Source organism: Rhinolophus hipposideros (assembly GCF_964194185.1).
Source record: "Rhinolophus hipposideros genome assembly, chromosome: 24".
NCBI lineage: Eukaryota > Metazoa > Chordata > Mammalia > Chiroptera > Rhinolophidae > Rhinolophus > Rhinolophus hipposideros.
In genome coordinates this window covers 1,812,688-1,827,536 of record NC_138070.1, presented here as the reverse complement: position 1 = coordinate 1,827,536, position 14,849 = coordinate 1,812,688, and the positions used below count along the sequence as shown (strand labels likewise).

General features: G+C 50.0%; 1 protein-coding gene across 1 annotated transcript in view; it reads right to left on the bottom strand.

Annotated features, from left to right (window-relative positions):
• Nucleotides 1–14,849, bottom strand: part of TMEM132D (transmembrane protein 132D) — a 429,533-nt gene that overhangs the window by 33,614 nt on the left and 381,070 nt on the right. The window contains exon 5 of the mRNA XM_081037657.1: nt 10,339–10,482. Coding sequence (XP_080893783.1) covers nt 10,339–10,482 — 144 coding nt within the window. The remainder of the gene's footprint in view (nt 1–10,338; nt 10,483–14,849) is intronic.

Here is a 14,849-nt window from a genome sequence, read left to right as displayed (position 1 = left end):
GACTCGATTCTCGCTTCATGTCTTTTTAGCAATCTACCTTAGAACTCACACTTGCCTTGACTGAAATTGGGCTGCTTTTACCCAAATAGTATTTTCTTAAAGCAGTGTTTTTTTTAAAAAAACTTTAGTACACAACCAGATCATCTGAAGGGCTTGCTGAAATCCAGGTTACCGGTCACCTTCCTGGAGTTTTTGCTTTGGTAGGTCTGGAGTGGGGCCTGCGCAACTGAATTCTTATCTAGTTCCCAGGTGGTGCCGATGGTGCTGGTTTGGAGATCCCACTTTGAGAGCCATCGTCTGAGAGGAAGCTCACTCTATTCCCCCTCCTTTTTTAATGGACGAAGACTCTCACACACAAATATGTGGCCAGACAGGAAATGTAACTATGAGACCTGGTGGTGTGAGGGTGCTGTGGCTGGAGCTGTGGCAGCCACTGTGTGACAGTGAGTACAGTGCCATGAGATTTGCTGGGAAGCTGGTCGGGAGCCGTGACACAGCCACATCTGCGACGGGCAACCTCTGAGCTGGTTGTCTGCAGAATGCATTGTAACCTGTATTGTCACCTACTTTCAGTCTGTTGTTCTATTGTTTTCGTCTGACAACATCCTGAGAGATACAGTCCCCTTTCAGAATGCAAATACAATGATGGAAGTTACTTCATCTATGTTTTGTGTATCTCTATATTTCCACCGTGTAGAAGCGGGTCTCATAGAGAGAGGGGATTCAAGACCTACTGAATGAGTAAATGAATGCGCTTACCACCACGGCCGTTCTCAAGCTTCGCTCACCTATGTGTAGACCATCGTCATGTCTGGTTTTTCTCTTCTTGGCCACATGTCTAAACACCGCCTCTACTATCACTATTTTCCTTTTAATTTTACAGAAATCCCCTTAACCTTCTTCTAAGCAAAATATTTCCAGTTTTGATGCTTACATACATTTTGAATATATTAAATTATATACACAGATGTTGTAGTTCAAAAACACCTATGTGTCGTCTAGCACCCGTCCGTGTGCTGTGAGGCGTGGCCACGTCCACACTTCGGGATGCCGACAGCCCTCAGCCAGGACTTAATTAGGTCCATGGTGGTCTGACTTTTTCGTGAATAATCATGAAGTCTCCAGGCCTCTTTCTCATTTTGAGCTGCACCTTCCAGGTCAGGGGTGAGGCAATGAGGGGAAACGGTTCCCGAACGCTCTTACCGTATGCAAACCGTGAATAAATAAAAGATGATGAGATCTGAGGCTGGCAGAAAAGATCCTTGAAGCAATAACGAATTCACCAACAGATCTGGGGTACCGTTTTCAGCACACAGAGCAAGCAAATAAGATAGGAAGTATTTGTCGGTACACAGTTCAGGAAGCTGTAGCTCCTCCAAAAGTCTTTAAAATGGACTGTGTTTTAAGAGAAACGACTTTTTCCAGAAATAAATCTATGCATATACATTGATCTTTGACAAGGGTGCCAAGAATACACACTGTGAAAAGAATAGTCTGTTCAATAAATGGTGCTGGGAAAATTGGACAGTCACATGCAAAAGAATGAAACTGGACCCTTATCTAACACCACACAAAAAAGAAAAAGAAAAAACAGAAAAACGGCTTTTGAGATGAGGGAAATGACCCTCTGTGCCTCCTGACGCTTACCCTGCATCTAAAACTTGTAAAACGGTGTCCCCTAAGGATACGTTGTTTCTCCCACAAACTTCAACAGCCTTTGTGTAGCTCTTTTTGTCCAAAGCCGTTTTTCTCACCAACGATTTCCAGCCCAATAGGAATCATCAGATTTCCACCTGATGAGAGGACAGTCTTTTTCACACCTGCAGTTTCTGACTCTCAGATTGCATTAAACCAGTCTTCTTTTGTGATGTATATTTATGCCAACTGCTCAAATCTATCACCTTCTCCTTTCCGCGTGTCAATTTTCTCTCAGATTCTTTTTGTCTCGATATCATTTTGTAGCAATGTTACAGGCTGTCACTTTACATTTATGAAGCAAGACATAAATGTACTTGATTACTTTATTTTTAGGAATGTCTGTAATGACTAATGCATTGCCTGACTGTCTAAGAAGGGACTTTCACTGCCGCGTAATGGACTGTCTCCACCCCGGCAGAGGCTCAGCTTTTTAACAATCTGCACGTACTGAAGAGGTGATGAAAAGGTCTCTTTCCTTTTGGGGGGTTTTATATGTTGCAAAGAAAGGCAAGGCTGTTTCCCAGTTGCTTGAATTTGGGTGTAATTTGAAGTTGAGCTCAAGAAAATAGGAAAATTTTAATAAAAGTTGGACCAGAATGAACTCAGTCTGGCTGTATAAATATTCATCCAAAGTAATATTCAGGCACCCGAGTAAACATTGTCCTGTCTTTTCAAGGTGCAGCATGGTGGGGTAAGAGGAGCACGGTGGGGCGGGAGGAGCACGGTGGGGCGGGAGGAGCATGGTGGGGCGGGAGGAGCACGGTGGGGCGGGAGGAGCACGGTGGCGCGGGAGGACCCCAGGAGGAAACCCAGGAGCCCAGTTTGGATGTCACCACTTCACATGATGTGAGAACTTAACATTATGTATTTCCGCTTCCTTACCTGGCTTACAAGTTTTTTTTAATGTGGAGAACATAAGAAACAATTATTCGAAAGCATGTAAAGTGCTATACAAATGAAATCACCCTAAACAAGGCATCACCATCTTGCTACTGTACCTGCCCAGCTTTCTCAGTTTACAAAATTCATTATCGCTGCAAGCACAGTGGTGCGCTGTCTACCTAACTTCTTGGAACGAGTATCCTTGTCTTTCAATTTTTGTCTTTGTCACATCTAAGAAGCTTCTAGTTGTATGAGGCCAAGTCCCACATTGGGCTTCACCCGCTCCCCTTGGACACTTCCTCCCACCTGTGAAACCACCTTTGGTCGTTTCCTCCGAAATGTGATGCACTCAGAGTGCAGGAGAAAACGGGGGTGTTGGGAGCGACGGTGGGGAGTGGGCACGGGTGTTCCTGCGACGGGCAGCCGAGCTGATGGGCCGCCGAGCTGACGGGCCCTCCTCGCTGAGCCCACCGCGAGGAGGGAGGGAACTCATTGCTGAAGGAACCAAACTGGAGCTAGGGGGAAATCATTTTACCGCACTGCTAGCCTACAACCAATTAATGGGAGTCGGGTGAACCGGGGCTGAACCTATTTATTTTCTCAAATTACAGAAGAGTCTTGGAATTGAACTTGAAGCCGGCCTTAAAGGTAAAAAAACAAAACAAAAATAAAAAAAACACCCAGTAGGAGAAGATGCTCATTTACTCAACCCTACAGAAGCTGAGAGGGTAGACAGGGCACCAGTGATCACTGACGGTTGAAAAGCATTTCGAAGGTTTCAAGGAAGAGTCCTGCTGTCTGTGGCACAGAGACGGGGAAGGTGTGGCAGGACAGCAACAGAAGCACATTTTCTATTCAAAAGAACTTTTGAAAACAAAACCAACATTGATGAAAACATGTTCTCACATAGTAAATTCCTGATGAAGTTGTCTACTAGATGTTGAATACTTTTTCCCAGATGTTTCCAAATATATCAACAATATAACCACATCGTTCAAGGACGTGCTGTATATGAATATGTAAATAGATATGCAAATACGACCTATTCCTCTATGGAGGAAACTATATATATGTAACTGTATATATGAAATTTTACGTATTAGGATATAGGACATAGAGCTCTCTCTATGGAACTATTTTTGTAGGTTATGTAGGACATAATGTATATGAAAATATCTCTTATTTTCCTCCTCTGTAAAGAAAAAATATATATGAAACTATGTTTGTGAAAATGTACATGAAAATAGGATTTTTCATTTTCCTCTTCAAATCATGTCTTCGTTTTGTTTATGGCTAAATCCACAGCACCTGGGACAGTGCCCAGTGTGTGACAGAAGCTCAATGAGGGTTTGTTGAATAATTTATGTGCATACTTAAGACTCTTCATTAGTCTACTTACAAATATTTTAGGCGTGATTTTCACCTTGACTTCTACATGGGAGCCTTCATAATATCTTTTGAGTGCTGGGTCTCTAAAGAATAAGGCTGTACAAAAAAAAAAATAGTGTCTCCATGTGCAGCGGTGGCTGAAATGCTCATGTCCGCTCTTCGCCGATACCTGAATTCTTTGGGCTGGGTCTTCCTGTGTCCCGGTGCCGGGACCCCTGTCTACACTGCTGGAGAGGCCTCGTGTGGAAGAGCCCTCAGGACCTTCCGGCCTTGTGCACTGATTATGAGAAATGTTGCTCAGAGACCTGAGGGCCCAGTGAAGGGTCCGTGGCTGGGATGTGGGGCCACCCTGATCTCCCGCGGTGTGACCACTTAGTTCAGAGTGAGAAATCTGCCTTCACACTTTCACTTGGAAGGGCCCTAAGCTTGCTTTTTGTCTTGGTCACACTCATTATGCCTCTGGGTCCTTTCTCTCTCTCTCTCTCTCTCTCTTCCTGGACCAAAGACCTTCCCCTCAGGGGAAAGACAGCAGAAGCGTCCGTAATCACCCTAAAATTGAAACCAAGACTCTGTCAACGTCTCATAAGACAGAAACTCTCGGTGCCACATTCTGAAAAATAAACAATAAAAACGCCCCCTTTGGAGAAGTGGAACCTGTAGCTTGGGTTCTACGTGGGCGTTTCTGACAACCTTTCCCCCTATTAATTTTAACTCTGTAGAAGCAGAAGACAGGGACACACGTCTTGACTGCACTCATCACCTGCGGCCACCTTCTTTAAGGATTCATTCTGGTGTAAGTGTGTGTTGCACGCCCACACACATTTTAAATGTGATGTTCAAGGTGGTCATTGCTTGCCTCATTTTAGCACCAGTGGAGGTCTGGCTCCTAAATCACCATGCAAAACACTACCATGCTAATGGTGGGTTTCAGAAGGACAACACAGTGGCTTTGTGCTAGCCACACACACCCTGCCCGTGACAGACAGTGTTTAACTGCCTAGAGTGGTTAGTTAGAGGATATCCAACAACTTACAGCACTTGTCCGGTGCCTTAAAGCATCGGAATACTTCCCTTTTCTTATAACAATGTATTTGTCATCACAGAACTGTAAGTCAAGTAAGTAATTTTCGGCACAGAAATGGAGGGGAATTAGCGAGGCTCATCCCTATGGACAGGTGAGAGTTTCGAGTGCTGTGCCTGCAATTCAGGCTGTTGCCACCAGGTGGTGCCATCGGAAGCCTTCGGCCCATAGTCAGTGTCGGGTTCCAGATGCGTCTCACTGGAGCCTCTGAGCATTTAACAAACAATACATCCCAAATCCAGTTTTACTAAAGTAGCCCATGAAACACAAAGTATGTGTGGTAGAGTCAATTTAAGTGGAAAAACCATAGGGGGAGAAATGGACGATCTGATACCTTACACCTCACTAGATGTTTCTCAATGTTCAATACAAATCTGGGTTTTTTTTGTCATGTTTTCATTCAACAAACCATTACTTATTATGTAACTACTGTGTGCCAGGCCTTCAGTTAAGTCTGGGAACACAACAATGAGTTAGACATGCCCCGTCTAGGACTTCTCTGTAAACAACTGGGGATGACCACGTTCGAAGCAGAGGACAGTCACATCTGACCCAAGAGGTAAGGTACAGAAAGGTAAGATTCACCTGTAGGGAAAATGACTCTTGGAAATCTATGAACATGAAGCCCTTTGGACCCTAATGGTATTGTTTGACTTCTACGGTCTCACTTGTGCCATTTTGACCCTTAGAGTCTTGGAAGTAACGGTGCACAGCCCCCATGCTCAGGTTGATCGCGTACCCGTGTCCCCTACAGGGACCCTCAGCTGCTCGCTCCCATCTCAGCGGCCAAAGAACCCCAATATGCTGTCACCCGTCTTCATGGAGGAAATGGAAACGTGCTGGCGGGGGGCTGGGTCCATTTCCTCCTGATCTCATCCCTGTTTGTGCCCTTTACAAACACCCAGGATTTTGTCTCCACAGCCGTTCTCACATACTTTTACTCTCTTCTGAATGGGACTAACAGAGCCATTTTAACACAACTCTAAACATTGTCCATCAGCTCAACATCTGTCACTGACTGAAACTCCTGCACATTTTCCCTGGGGCCGGAGGGAGACCCACCCACCATCTGGGGCATGTTTTTGTGCCTGGGTATGAAGGTTCAGGGGCACCGGCTGTACAGTAAGTGTCCACGCACCTCCGCGCCCGAACGAAAAGAATGTGTTTCCGGCGGGTTTATGGATTTTTCCTATGGAGGCGAAGTCTCTCTCTGACATCAGAATCCTCATTGTGACAAGAGAGATGGCACTCTTCACCCACCTCTTTGTGACTCCTTAGAGAAGACCCCTACTTTCAGCAACTACTGGCACTGAGCCCATTAGGGGACAGACAATGTTCCAGGCGCTGGCACAGAGGCAATAGTCAAACCAGTCCTGGTGCCCAAAGAGGCGGATGGCAAACAAACCAACAAGAAAAAATACAGGAAGGTCACGGCCATGGCTCCATGAAGGAAAGTCAAGGAGACAAGGGGGTGCAGACAAGAGTGGTAAAGGTCTGGGTGCTATCCTTTAAACTGGGGACATTGGAACCAAGAGCAGAAGGAAGTGAGGGGTGAGCTGTGTGGGAGAAGACACAGCCGTAGGGTGCCGCTCTGGGGGCAGGAGCCCCAGGCAGGTCCGGGAATCTCCGAGGGTGCCCCCTCTTCTCATGTCTCTGTTGGTTACTCCATCCTATGGGCACAGGCAGTGCGCACGGTCACAGAGGGACTCAGGCTGAGTGGCCTCAGGAGAGCAAGGCCGGCTGTACTCAGCCGCTTCCATTGGTCTGTGCTGGAGAAGCAGGGCGACCCAGGACCAGGGAGACACCGTAAGAGGACAGCAGGCTCCGTGAGCGCAGCTGGACGAGTCGGGGCTGACCCCCACTGGCTGTGTTGTGGCAGGAGGGAGACCCTTGTTAGCGAGCACGCGAGCCCTTCAGGGACAAACACCAGGGGGCCACGGGTCTGGCAGTGACACTGGGGCCCCAGCCATCCTCCCTGCGTGAACTGCAGTGAGCCGGGGCTCAGAGCAGCTGTCCTCAGGGCCGCGGGCACCCCTGCCCCTCTCACTCCTCCCTGGTTCACGTGCCGTGGGGTGACCGGCTCTGGGCCACCTGTGTGAGGGTACCTGGGATGCACGGCTTGGCTGAGGGACAAGGAGGTGACCTGAATGGGTCCCATCAGACCATGTCCCAGTACTTACATAGGACCACCCTACAAACAATATACATTCTCTTCTGTTGGATTTGAGCCAGTTCTGAGGCAAGCGTCCTGTCCCCACAAGGGCGGCCTTTATGAGAGTGAAACTCTTACAGAAGAAAGAGTGTGTGTCTGTGAAAGGGGAGAGGGGTGGGGAAAAAGAGGGAGAGACACACTACGTTCTCATGGTATCGCCTGAGGTTCTGAATAAACCCCCCTAAGCTAGCCAGCCCCAACTCTAAACTTCTCCATTGGGTCAGCCAACAACATGTTTTTAAACTTAGGCCAGCGTGGCTGGGATGTCCTGTTACTTCCATCCCCTGAGAAGCACAATGGACGTGGCTGCTCAAAATGCACATTGCTGAAATGCACCCCTTAAGTCTGCTGCCTCCCCAAAAGCCAGCATCCTCGGGAGGCCAGGTTCTGATGTGGATGAAAGTCTAGGAGCTGGCTGGGCCTGGCTGGGGAAGGGAAGGCAGCAAATAGGAAGACGGGGGTTTTCCAGGAGCCTGCACAGGTGGTTGAGATGCCTCTCGAAGGGTCCCCTGGCTTTCCCTTTCTCTCGAGGGCTGCACATGACGGCAAAACATTCCCTGTACCATGTGATGCTGTGACTCACAGAGCAGCACAGTGACAGCTGGGCATCAGACTGGGCGTCTGGGGATTGATATGAAACTGACTGCAGTGAGGTTTTCCATGTTCTCAGAATCCTCTGTGTGTAGGAGGGTGATTTCATGAGTCCCAAGACCACTCCAGCCATTCTGGACTCTTCAGCGCATAAGGATAATGGAGCACTTCTTTGGGGGCGGGTATTAGAGACCCAGATTGCTGTGCACAAAAGGAATCCACTGGCGAATGTTTTTGAAAAGTCTGGGGGTGGTCTGGTGGGACCCAAGCTCTGAGCATGTCCTCAGGACTCGCTGTTTCGGCATCATGGTTCTGGCTTCCCTGTTGGTTTTAATTCTCCGGCAAGCTCCTTTTTCCACATGGTCCCTAATAACTCCGGTGTGTACTCCCAAGGAGAGTGAGCAAGACCAGAAGGAAAGAAAGTGCTTCTTTTGCAACAGTTCCAGCCAAAGCCACAGGAGTGCGTCTCCTCAGCTGTGACTGGACACTGTCTCTCCCTCAGCCAACGAGGGTGCCCAGAGGGATGCGATGCCAGGATTGGCCACCCTGGGTCCCATGGCCACTGGAAGCTGGGGTGGAGACAATACATTCACCTTGCATGGACTTCGTGTCAGGACATGGAGGCATTTTGTAGAGAAAATGGGTTGTTGTTATCAGAAGAAGGGCAGTGGAAAGCCAGAGACACTGAGCATCAGTGACCACTGCTGGGATCTGCAGTGCTTTGTGAAAGTTGCACAGCCAGGAAGAAACTAAAAACGGATGGCATACCTGCTACACCACGTGCAATCACCAAAGAGACGCTCTAGAGGATAAAGTCACTGCACAACGTGACAAAGCGGAGGCTAACAAGGATGTGAGCGGCAGACTGCCCGGGCACCGGTGGTTTCTGAGACCCTCCCGTCTGCAGGTTGACCTTCCTAGTCTCCTAAGTGCTTTCCTGGGATCTTGACATAGAGGGGACTCGATAAGTGATAACGGGACGGGAAGGTGTGTGACGAGTCGGCAGCAGAGGGAGGAGGGGGGTGTCTGAACTGGGAGGGGGGAGCCCAGACTCCAGTGTGCCCAGAAGGGGAGCAGGAGGGGGGCTAACGGGTGAGGCCAGAGTTCAGTTTCCTTTGAGATGGGAGGGAAGCCAGTGGGCGGTTTCCTGCCAAGGAATGGCATCGTCAGACTCACAGTTTGGTTCCCTCTGGCTGCCGCCCAGAGACAGACTGTGGGGAAGGGCCATGTGGGCACGGGGGGCGGGGGTACTGGGCACCAGCTGGGCTGGCTGGGGGTGGGGCAGGGAAGTTCCTGGGTATGATTTGAAGACACTGCCCACACTGAAGGGTTGTATATGGGGGTGGGGAGAGAGAGAGAGACAGAGACAGAGACAGAGAGACAGAGAGAGAGGCCAAGGAGGAGCCCAGACACTGGCCCGAGCCAGGGGAAGACGGACCTGCCAGGTGCGGATGAGAAGCCGGCTGAGCGAGAGGGTGGGCGGTGTGTCAGGTAATGTGTCCCTGCTGTGCCGCTCCCGCACCTCTGCCTGCTGTCCTGGCAACTTCAGGACACACACGCTGCCCCGGCTTTGGCCCTGAGGTCTTGAGCAGGACCTCGCACTGGGTGGGGAGTCGTGGGTGGCTGCCCTCTGCCTTCCGGTGGGGGACACGCTCCCTGCTGTGCCTGACAGAGGGCAGGGAGACTGTGCTCTGAGGACACCTGGATCCACAACTCGGAGGGAGTGGAACCGTGCCCGCCCGGCCTGTCCCGGCTCGGGGTGCCCGCTGGCAGGGTTTGGAGGAGCAGCCGGGCTGCATCTGCCATCACAGCTCTGAGTCTGGGGCAGGTGGTGGCCCAGTGACAAAGCCATGTCACCCTGCTGACAGGAAGCCAGCTACAAAGCTCCTGGCAGCGTGAGACTCAGATCCCCCAGCCCAGCGTGCCTGCCAGCGCGCCTGTTTTCAATCGTTTTTGCATTCGATTTAGAAAGAGTTCAAGAAGAGCCCGGGAAGACGGCGCAGTCCAGGGACGTAAGGAAAGGCCGGACCGGAGCTGTTCACCGCGTCCCTAACTCACGGACAAGTGGCTGGCCCAGGCGAATGGAGAAGGATTTCCTCGCTCTCCCCATGGCCAGTGTTGGTATCGTAAGGCAGAGCTGGGCGTCACTGTGCACGTCACACCCCCATGACATTACACGATCGCTTTGCACTATGAACCATCCCAGAGAAGGGCCCTGCGCTCCCCACCCCCCACCCTGAGCCTGGCGGGTCGGAGGAGAGTAACCTCCATCAGCCTGCTGTGCCCTGCGTGCCCCCACGACCTCCCCCGGGCCCGGGGAGATGCCAACAGCATCTGGGAAACACACAAGGTCGGGAGCTTCACAGGCCAGACTCCTCGTCCCTGGCAGTTTCCATCCTACTCGACTCCTGTCTCCTGATACAAGCGCACCCCGTGGGACGCAGAGGTCCGGGCGGCGGTGCTGATGGCACAGGTGTGAACTTGCCTTGATGACGTCTTCATCGGACGACCGGCACTGCACAGAGGTGACCAGGTGTGTCACGGTGCCGTCCTCCTCCACGGAGACCACCTTCACCGGCACGGCCACCGTCTCCCCGGTGAGGATGGCGGTGTTCAGGAGCTCTGCCTCCTGGAAGAGCAAGCACACCCCCGTCACGTCCTGCCCGTGTGCACACGCCCCTGCCAGCCTCCCGCACGGAGCCCCCGCCCTCCACTCAGGCTCAGAACGCCTGCCCTTCCCCTGCGGTGGGGATGGGCGCTACATGTAGAGGCGCAGCAGCTAACCGTCGTTCATATCGCGCTCGACAAAGCTCCCGCTGGGCCAGGACTGCTCTGTGTCTCTCACAGACACGACCACGTATTCCTCTCAGTGCCCCCACAGCGTTACTAGCCTCTCCGTTCTGCAGCTCGCACAGAGAGGTGCTGCAACGTGCCCGAGGTCACACAGCCCCAGCATCCAATAGGTCTGAACTCACACAAAACGATCCCAACTTGAGCAGTCACGAGTTGGCCAGAGGAGCGAGGTGCCATGAGAGGGGTCTGAGTAAGTGACACCCCCTGTGTAGTGTGTGAGGGGCCTGTGGGGGCCAGGAGACCCTCACTGTCTGCACTCTTTCCCTTCCTGTCCATTTCGCAGGCTCTTACCGGCTCCTGGCCTCTGTGCGTGTCTGGAATGCTATTACGGCTGCGGTGACTCTCGCATCCTCATCATTGTGACACACACGCGTGCACAGCGCACACACCCACACATGCTCTTTGCCTACTACCCACTTCCTTCATAGCTCAGCTCAAAATGCCTGTCTGTCGGGATGTCCCAGCTGGCCCTGCTATCCGCGTTCAGAGCCGAGAGCATCCCAGACTAGGAAAGACTAGCACGGAGTCTCCTTTACGGCACCTGACACTGTTGGGATTTTAGTGTCACTCCTAGCTACTCGATCCTGTCACCCCCTCTAGACGGCAAGCTTCCCGGGGCTATGTCTGCTTCTGCTCTGTGTCCAGTGACAACAACTGGTCCATATGTGTGAAACCCTACTGGGAAGGGACGGGAACCCACACCATCACCTCCCAGCTCTCCAGCTGCCGGACGCCACGCACTGACCCCTTCTTAGCTCCCGGACACCTCGGGCCGCTGTCCCAGGCCTTGAGCACCAGCCCTCTCTCTGCAGCCCTCCCCAGGCCTTCTTCAGCTTCTCTCATAGGATCCTTGTGGTTCCTGAGCTGGGGGGAAGGCCTCACAGGTTATGAGCCCATTTTTCAGATGGAGAAAACTGAGCCCCAGCCCCCAGGAAGGGGGTCTCATCCCTCTGTGTGGGGACTGTCTCCTCTGACTGAAGATTGGAGTCCTGATATAACTGTCTGTGTAACAGACATCTGAGTTCTAGCCCAGGACACCCCCGGGTCAATTCCCGCTCACCACAGGCGGGTTGCGTCCCTAGGAGGCCTGTGCCATCACGCGGGCTGAGTTGTCCTGGGATTCGGACCGTGTCTGGCCCTTCCCTCATGGAGCAGCAACAAACTGCTTGAGGGGGCGCTAGGGACTTCCCATGCCACTCGGCAAGCAACAGACTGCCAAGAGGCTTCTAATGTGATTTCCATGTGAAATCACAAACTCACTGAAGAAGTTGATCAGCCTAAGATTACATAACCGTTTCCCTTATGTTAACTGTGCATTTCTTATGTAAGACCTTACTTCTCCTTTACAGGACTGGGTTTGCTGGTAATTAGCTCATTTGTTTAGCCTTTGGGTATGGTAATGCCTTTCCCCCCTGATTTTCATCTTAAAAGACAAGATTCCAGTTCGGTGTGTACTTGAATTTCAAAGACCTTGCCTCAAATTCAGACCATATCTGAATAAGCATAGCCTCCGAAAGCCCCATAGTCTATGCACCTTTTCTAATTGTTTTTCTCCTCCGTGGCTTCCCAGCCTGATTCCATTTTATTTTCGCTACAAACACAGTAAAAGAACGAAGGGGCAAAGTTGGAACTGGGGTTGCTTCCTGCCACCTCACCTCAGGGGAGGAAAACGTCACACAAGTTTTCCTACTTTAGGTGGAGAGTGCAGATCAAAAGGAACTGTTCACACGTGGGGAAGAAGTGGGACAATGCTCTTTTCCTCTAGTCCAAGTTGTCTCTTCTCAAAGAAAGGAAAAAAAGTGGGGAGCAGCATTATGACCTCTGACCCCAGCTTCAGGGGAAGCGATGGTGAACGCCTGTGGTGGAAAAGTAAACAGCATCTCGGCTTCCACAACCAAATGCAGGAGGCCTTTAGCGCGTGTGCACATCTGGCTGCCACCAGGAGAAGTGACGCTGGGACATCCATGAGCAGCTGTAGGCCCAGGTGTCTGCACATTTAGCACCTGGATCTGCCTACAGAATCTCAGTGGGGGCCAGCGACTGACATGTCGGGGGGTTACTTCCCTGCCCACTCTGTGCATTTCCAGTTCTCTCAGGGCAAGAACCTTTCCTGCACAGCTTTGCTTTCTCTGGGAGGTGAATGGCATGTGGGTGGCTCCCGAGTGTCCAGACAAGAGGAGGTCCTGGTGGAAGTCCCGGCAGAGCCCCGGCCTGGGTTGAGACATGACCTACCAGGGTGATAACTGGACCCATAAATCCCTTGAAAGCTCGGCTGCCTTCCTGCCATGGGTTCCCCTTATTGCAGCCTCTGAGAGCCAAGGAAACGGGGCAGGACCTCTTTAGAAAGCCCGCGCTCAGTCCTTCCTGGTTCACCTAGCCCCTTTCTGTGCCTGGACGCCCTGTGTGTGCCAGGACAGCCTTCCTGGGAGTCACAGCACAACTGGGAGCCTCTTAGAGGCCAGGAGGCGGGACCGCGGAGGACAAGCTGACTGGCACCGAGGAAGGGCCCCTCGCTGTGCCCCGGGCGGATGTGCAGGCTGGGCATCAGGCAGAACCATGAAATAATTTATCATACGGAGGTCCGACGGGTTGGAACCCGAATCAGAGTGGTATTCGTGCAAAAGAATGGCACTAGACTGCTCTCTGTCACCATGAACCAAAATTAACCCAAAATGGATCAAAGACCTAAGCATAAGACCTGATACAATGAACTGCACAGAAGAAAGCATAGGAACTAAACTTGTGGACCTTGGGTTCAAAGAGCATTTTATGAATTTGACCACAAAGGCAATGGAAGTAAAAGCTAAAATAAATGAATGGGATTATATCAAACTAAAAAGCTTCTGCAAAGCAAGAGAAACCATCAAGAAAATAAAGAGGCAACCAGCTGAATGGGAGAAGCTATTTGCAAACAACACCTCTGATAAGGGGCTAATATCCAAAATATATAAAGAACTTGTACAACTCATTAACAAAAAGACAAACAATCCAATTAAAAAATGGGCAGAGGACCTGAACAGAAACTTCCCCTGAGAAGATATACAAACATCCAATAGAAATATGAAAAAATACTCAACTCCATTAGCAGTTAGAGAAATGCAAATCAAAACCACAATGAGATGCCACCTCACACCTGTTAGAATGAATATTATCAATAAGACAAGTAATAAGTATTGGAGAGGCTGTGGAGAGAAAGGAACCCTCATACACTGTTGGTGGGAATGTAAACTGGTATAGCCGCTATGAAAAACAGTATGGAGGTTCCTCAAAAAATTAAGAATAGAATTATAATATGACCCAGCAATCCCTCTCCTGGGTATCTATCCCCCCACCCCGGGCCCAATTCTGAAAACATTTATCCATAAAGACCCGTGTGCTCCAATGTTCATTGCAGCTTTGTTTACGGTGACCACATGGAAACAACCAAAATGTCCTTTGATAGATGAATGGATAAAGAAGTTGTGGTATATATACACAATGGAATACTATTCGGCGGTAAGAAAAGATGAAATAGCGCCATTTGTGACAATGTAAATGGATCTTGAGATTATTATGCTAAGCGAAATAAGTCACACAGAAAAAGTCGAGAACCATATGACTGCACTCATATTTGAGATGTAAAATTGAAGGCGACAAACAAACAAAACAAACAAAGAACTCATAGACACAGACAACAGTTTAGTGGTTACTAGAGGGTAAGCAGGGAGAGGATTGGTAGAAGAGGGTAAAGGGGGTCAAATATATGCTAATGGAAGGAGAACGGACTCTGGATGGTGAATATGCAATGTGATATATAGATGATGTATTGCAGAATTGTACCCTTGAAACCTATGCAATTCTACTAACCATTGTCACCCAATAAATTTAATTTATATATACATATATATTTGAATTAAAAAAAGAAACAAGAAAACGATTATTAGAGTGGTATTTGTTTTTTATCCTCATGCTTCTAGTTTCCTGATGTTATGCTTTGTGTCTGGGCATGGTCCTTTAATCACATTTACCCTTGAAAATTAATTTTAAAACAGGAGAGGAAGGTAACGTATGCAGGAAAACATGACATTGGGGGAAACTTGTAAAAGACACTGAGCGATGATGCTCTGTGTATCAGAGAGCATTTGGTGTTCGGTCAGCGTTCCT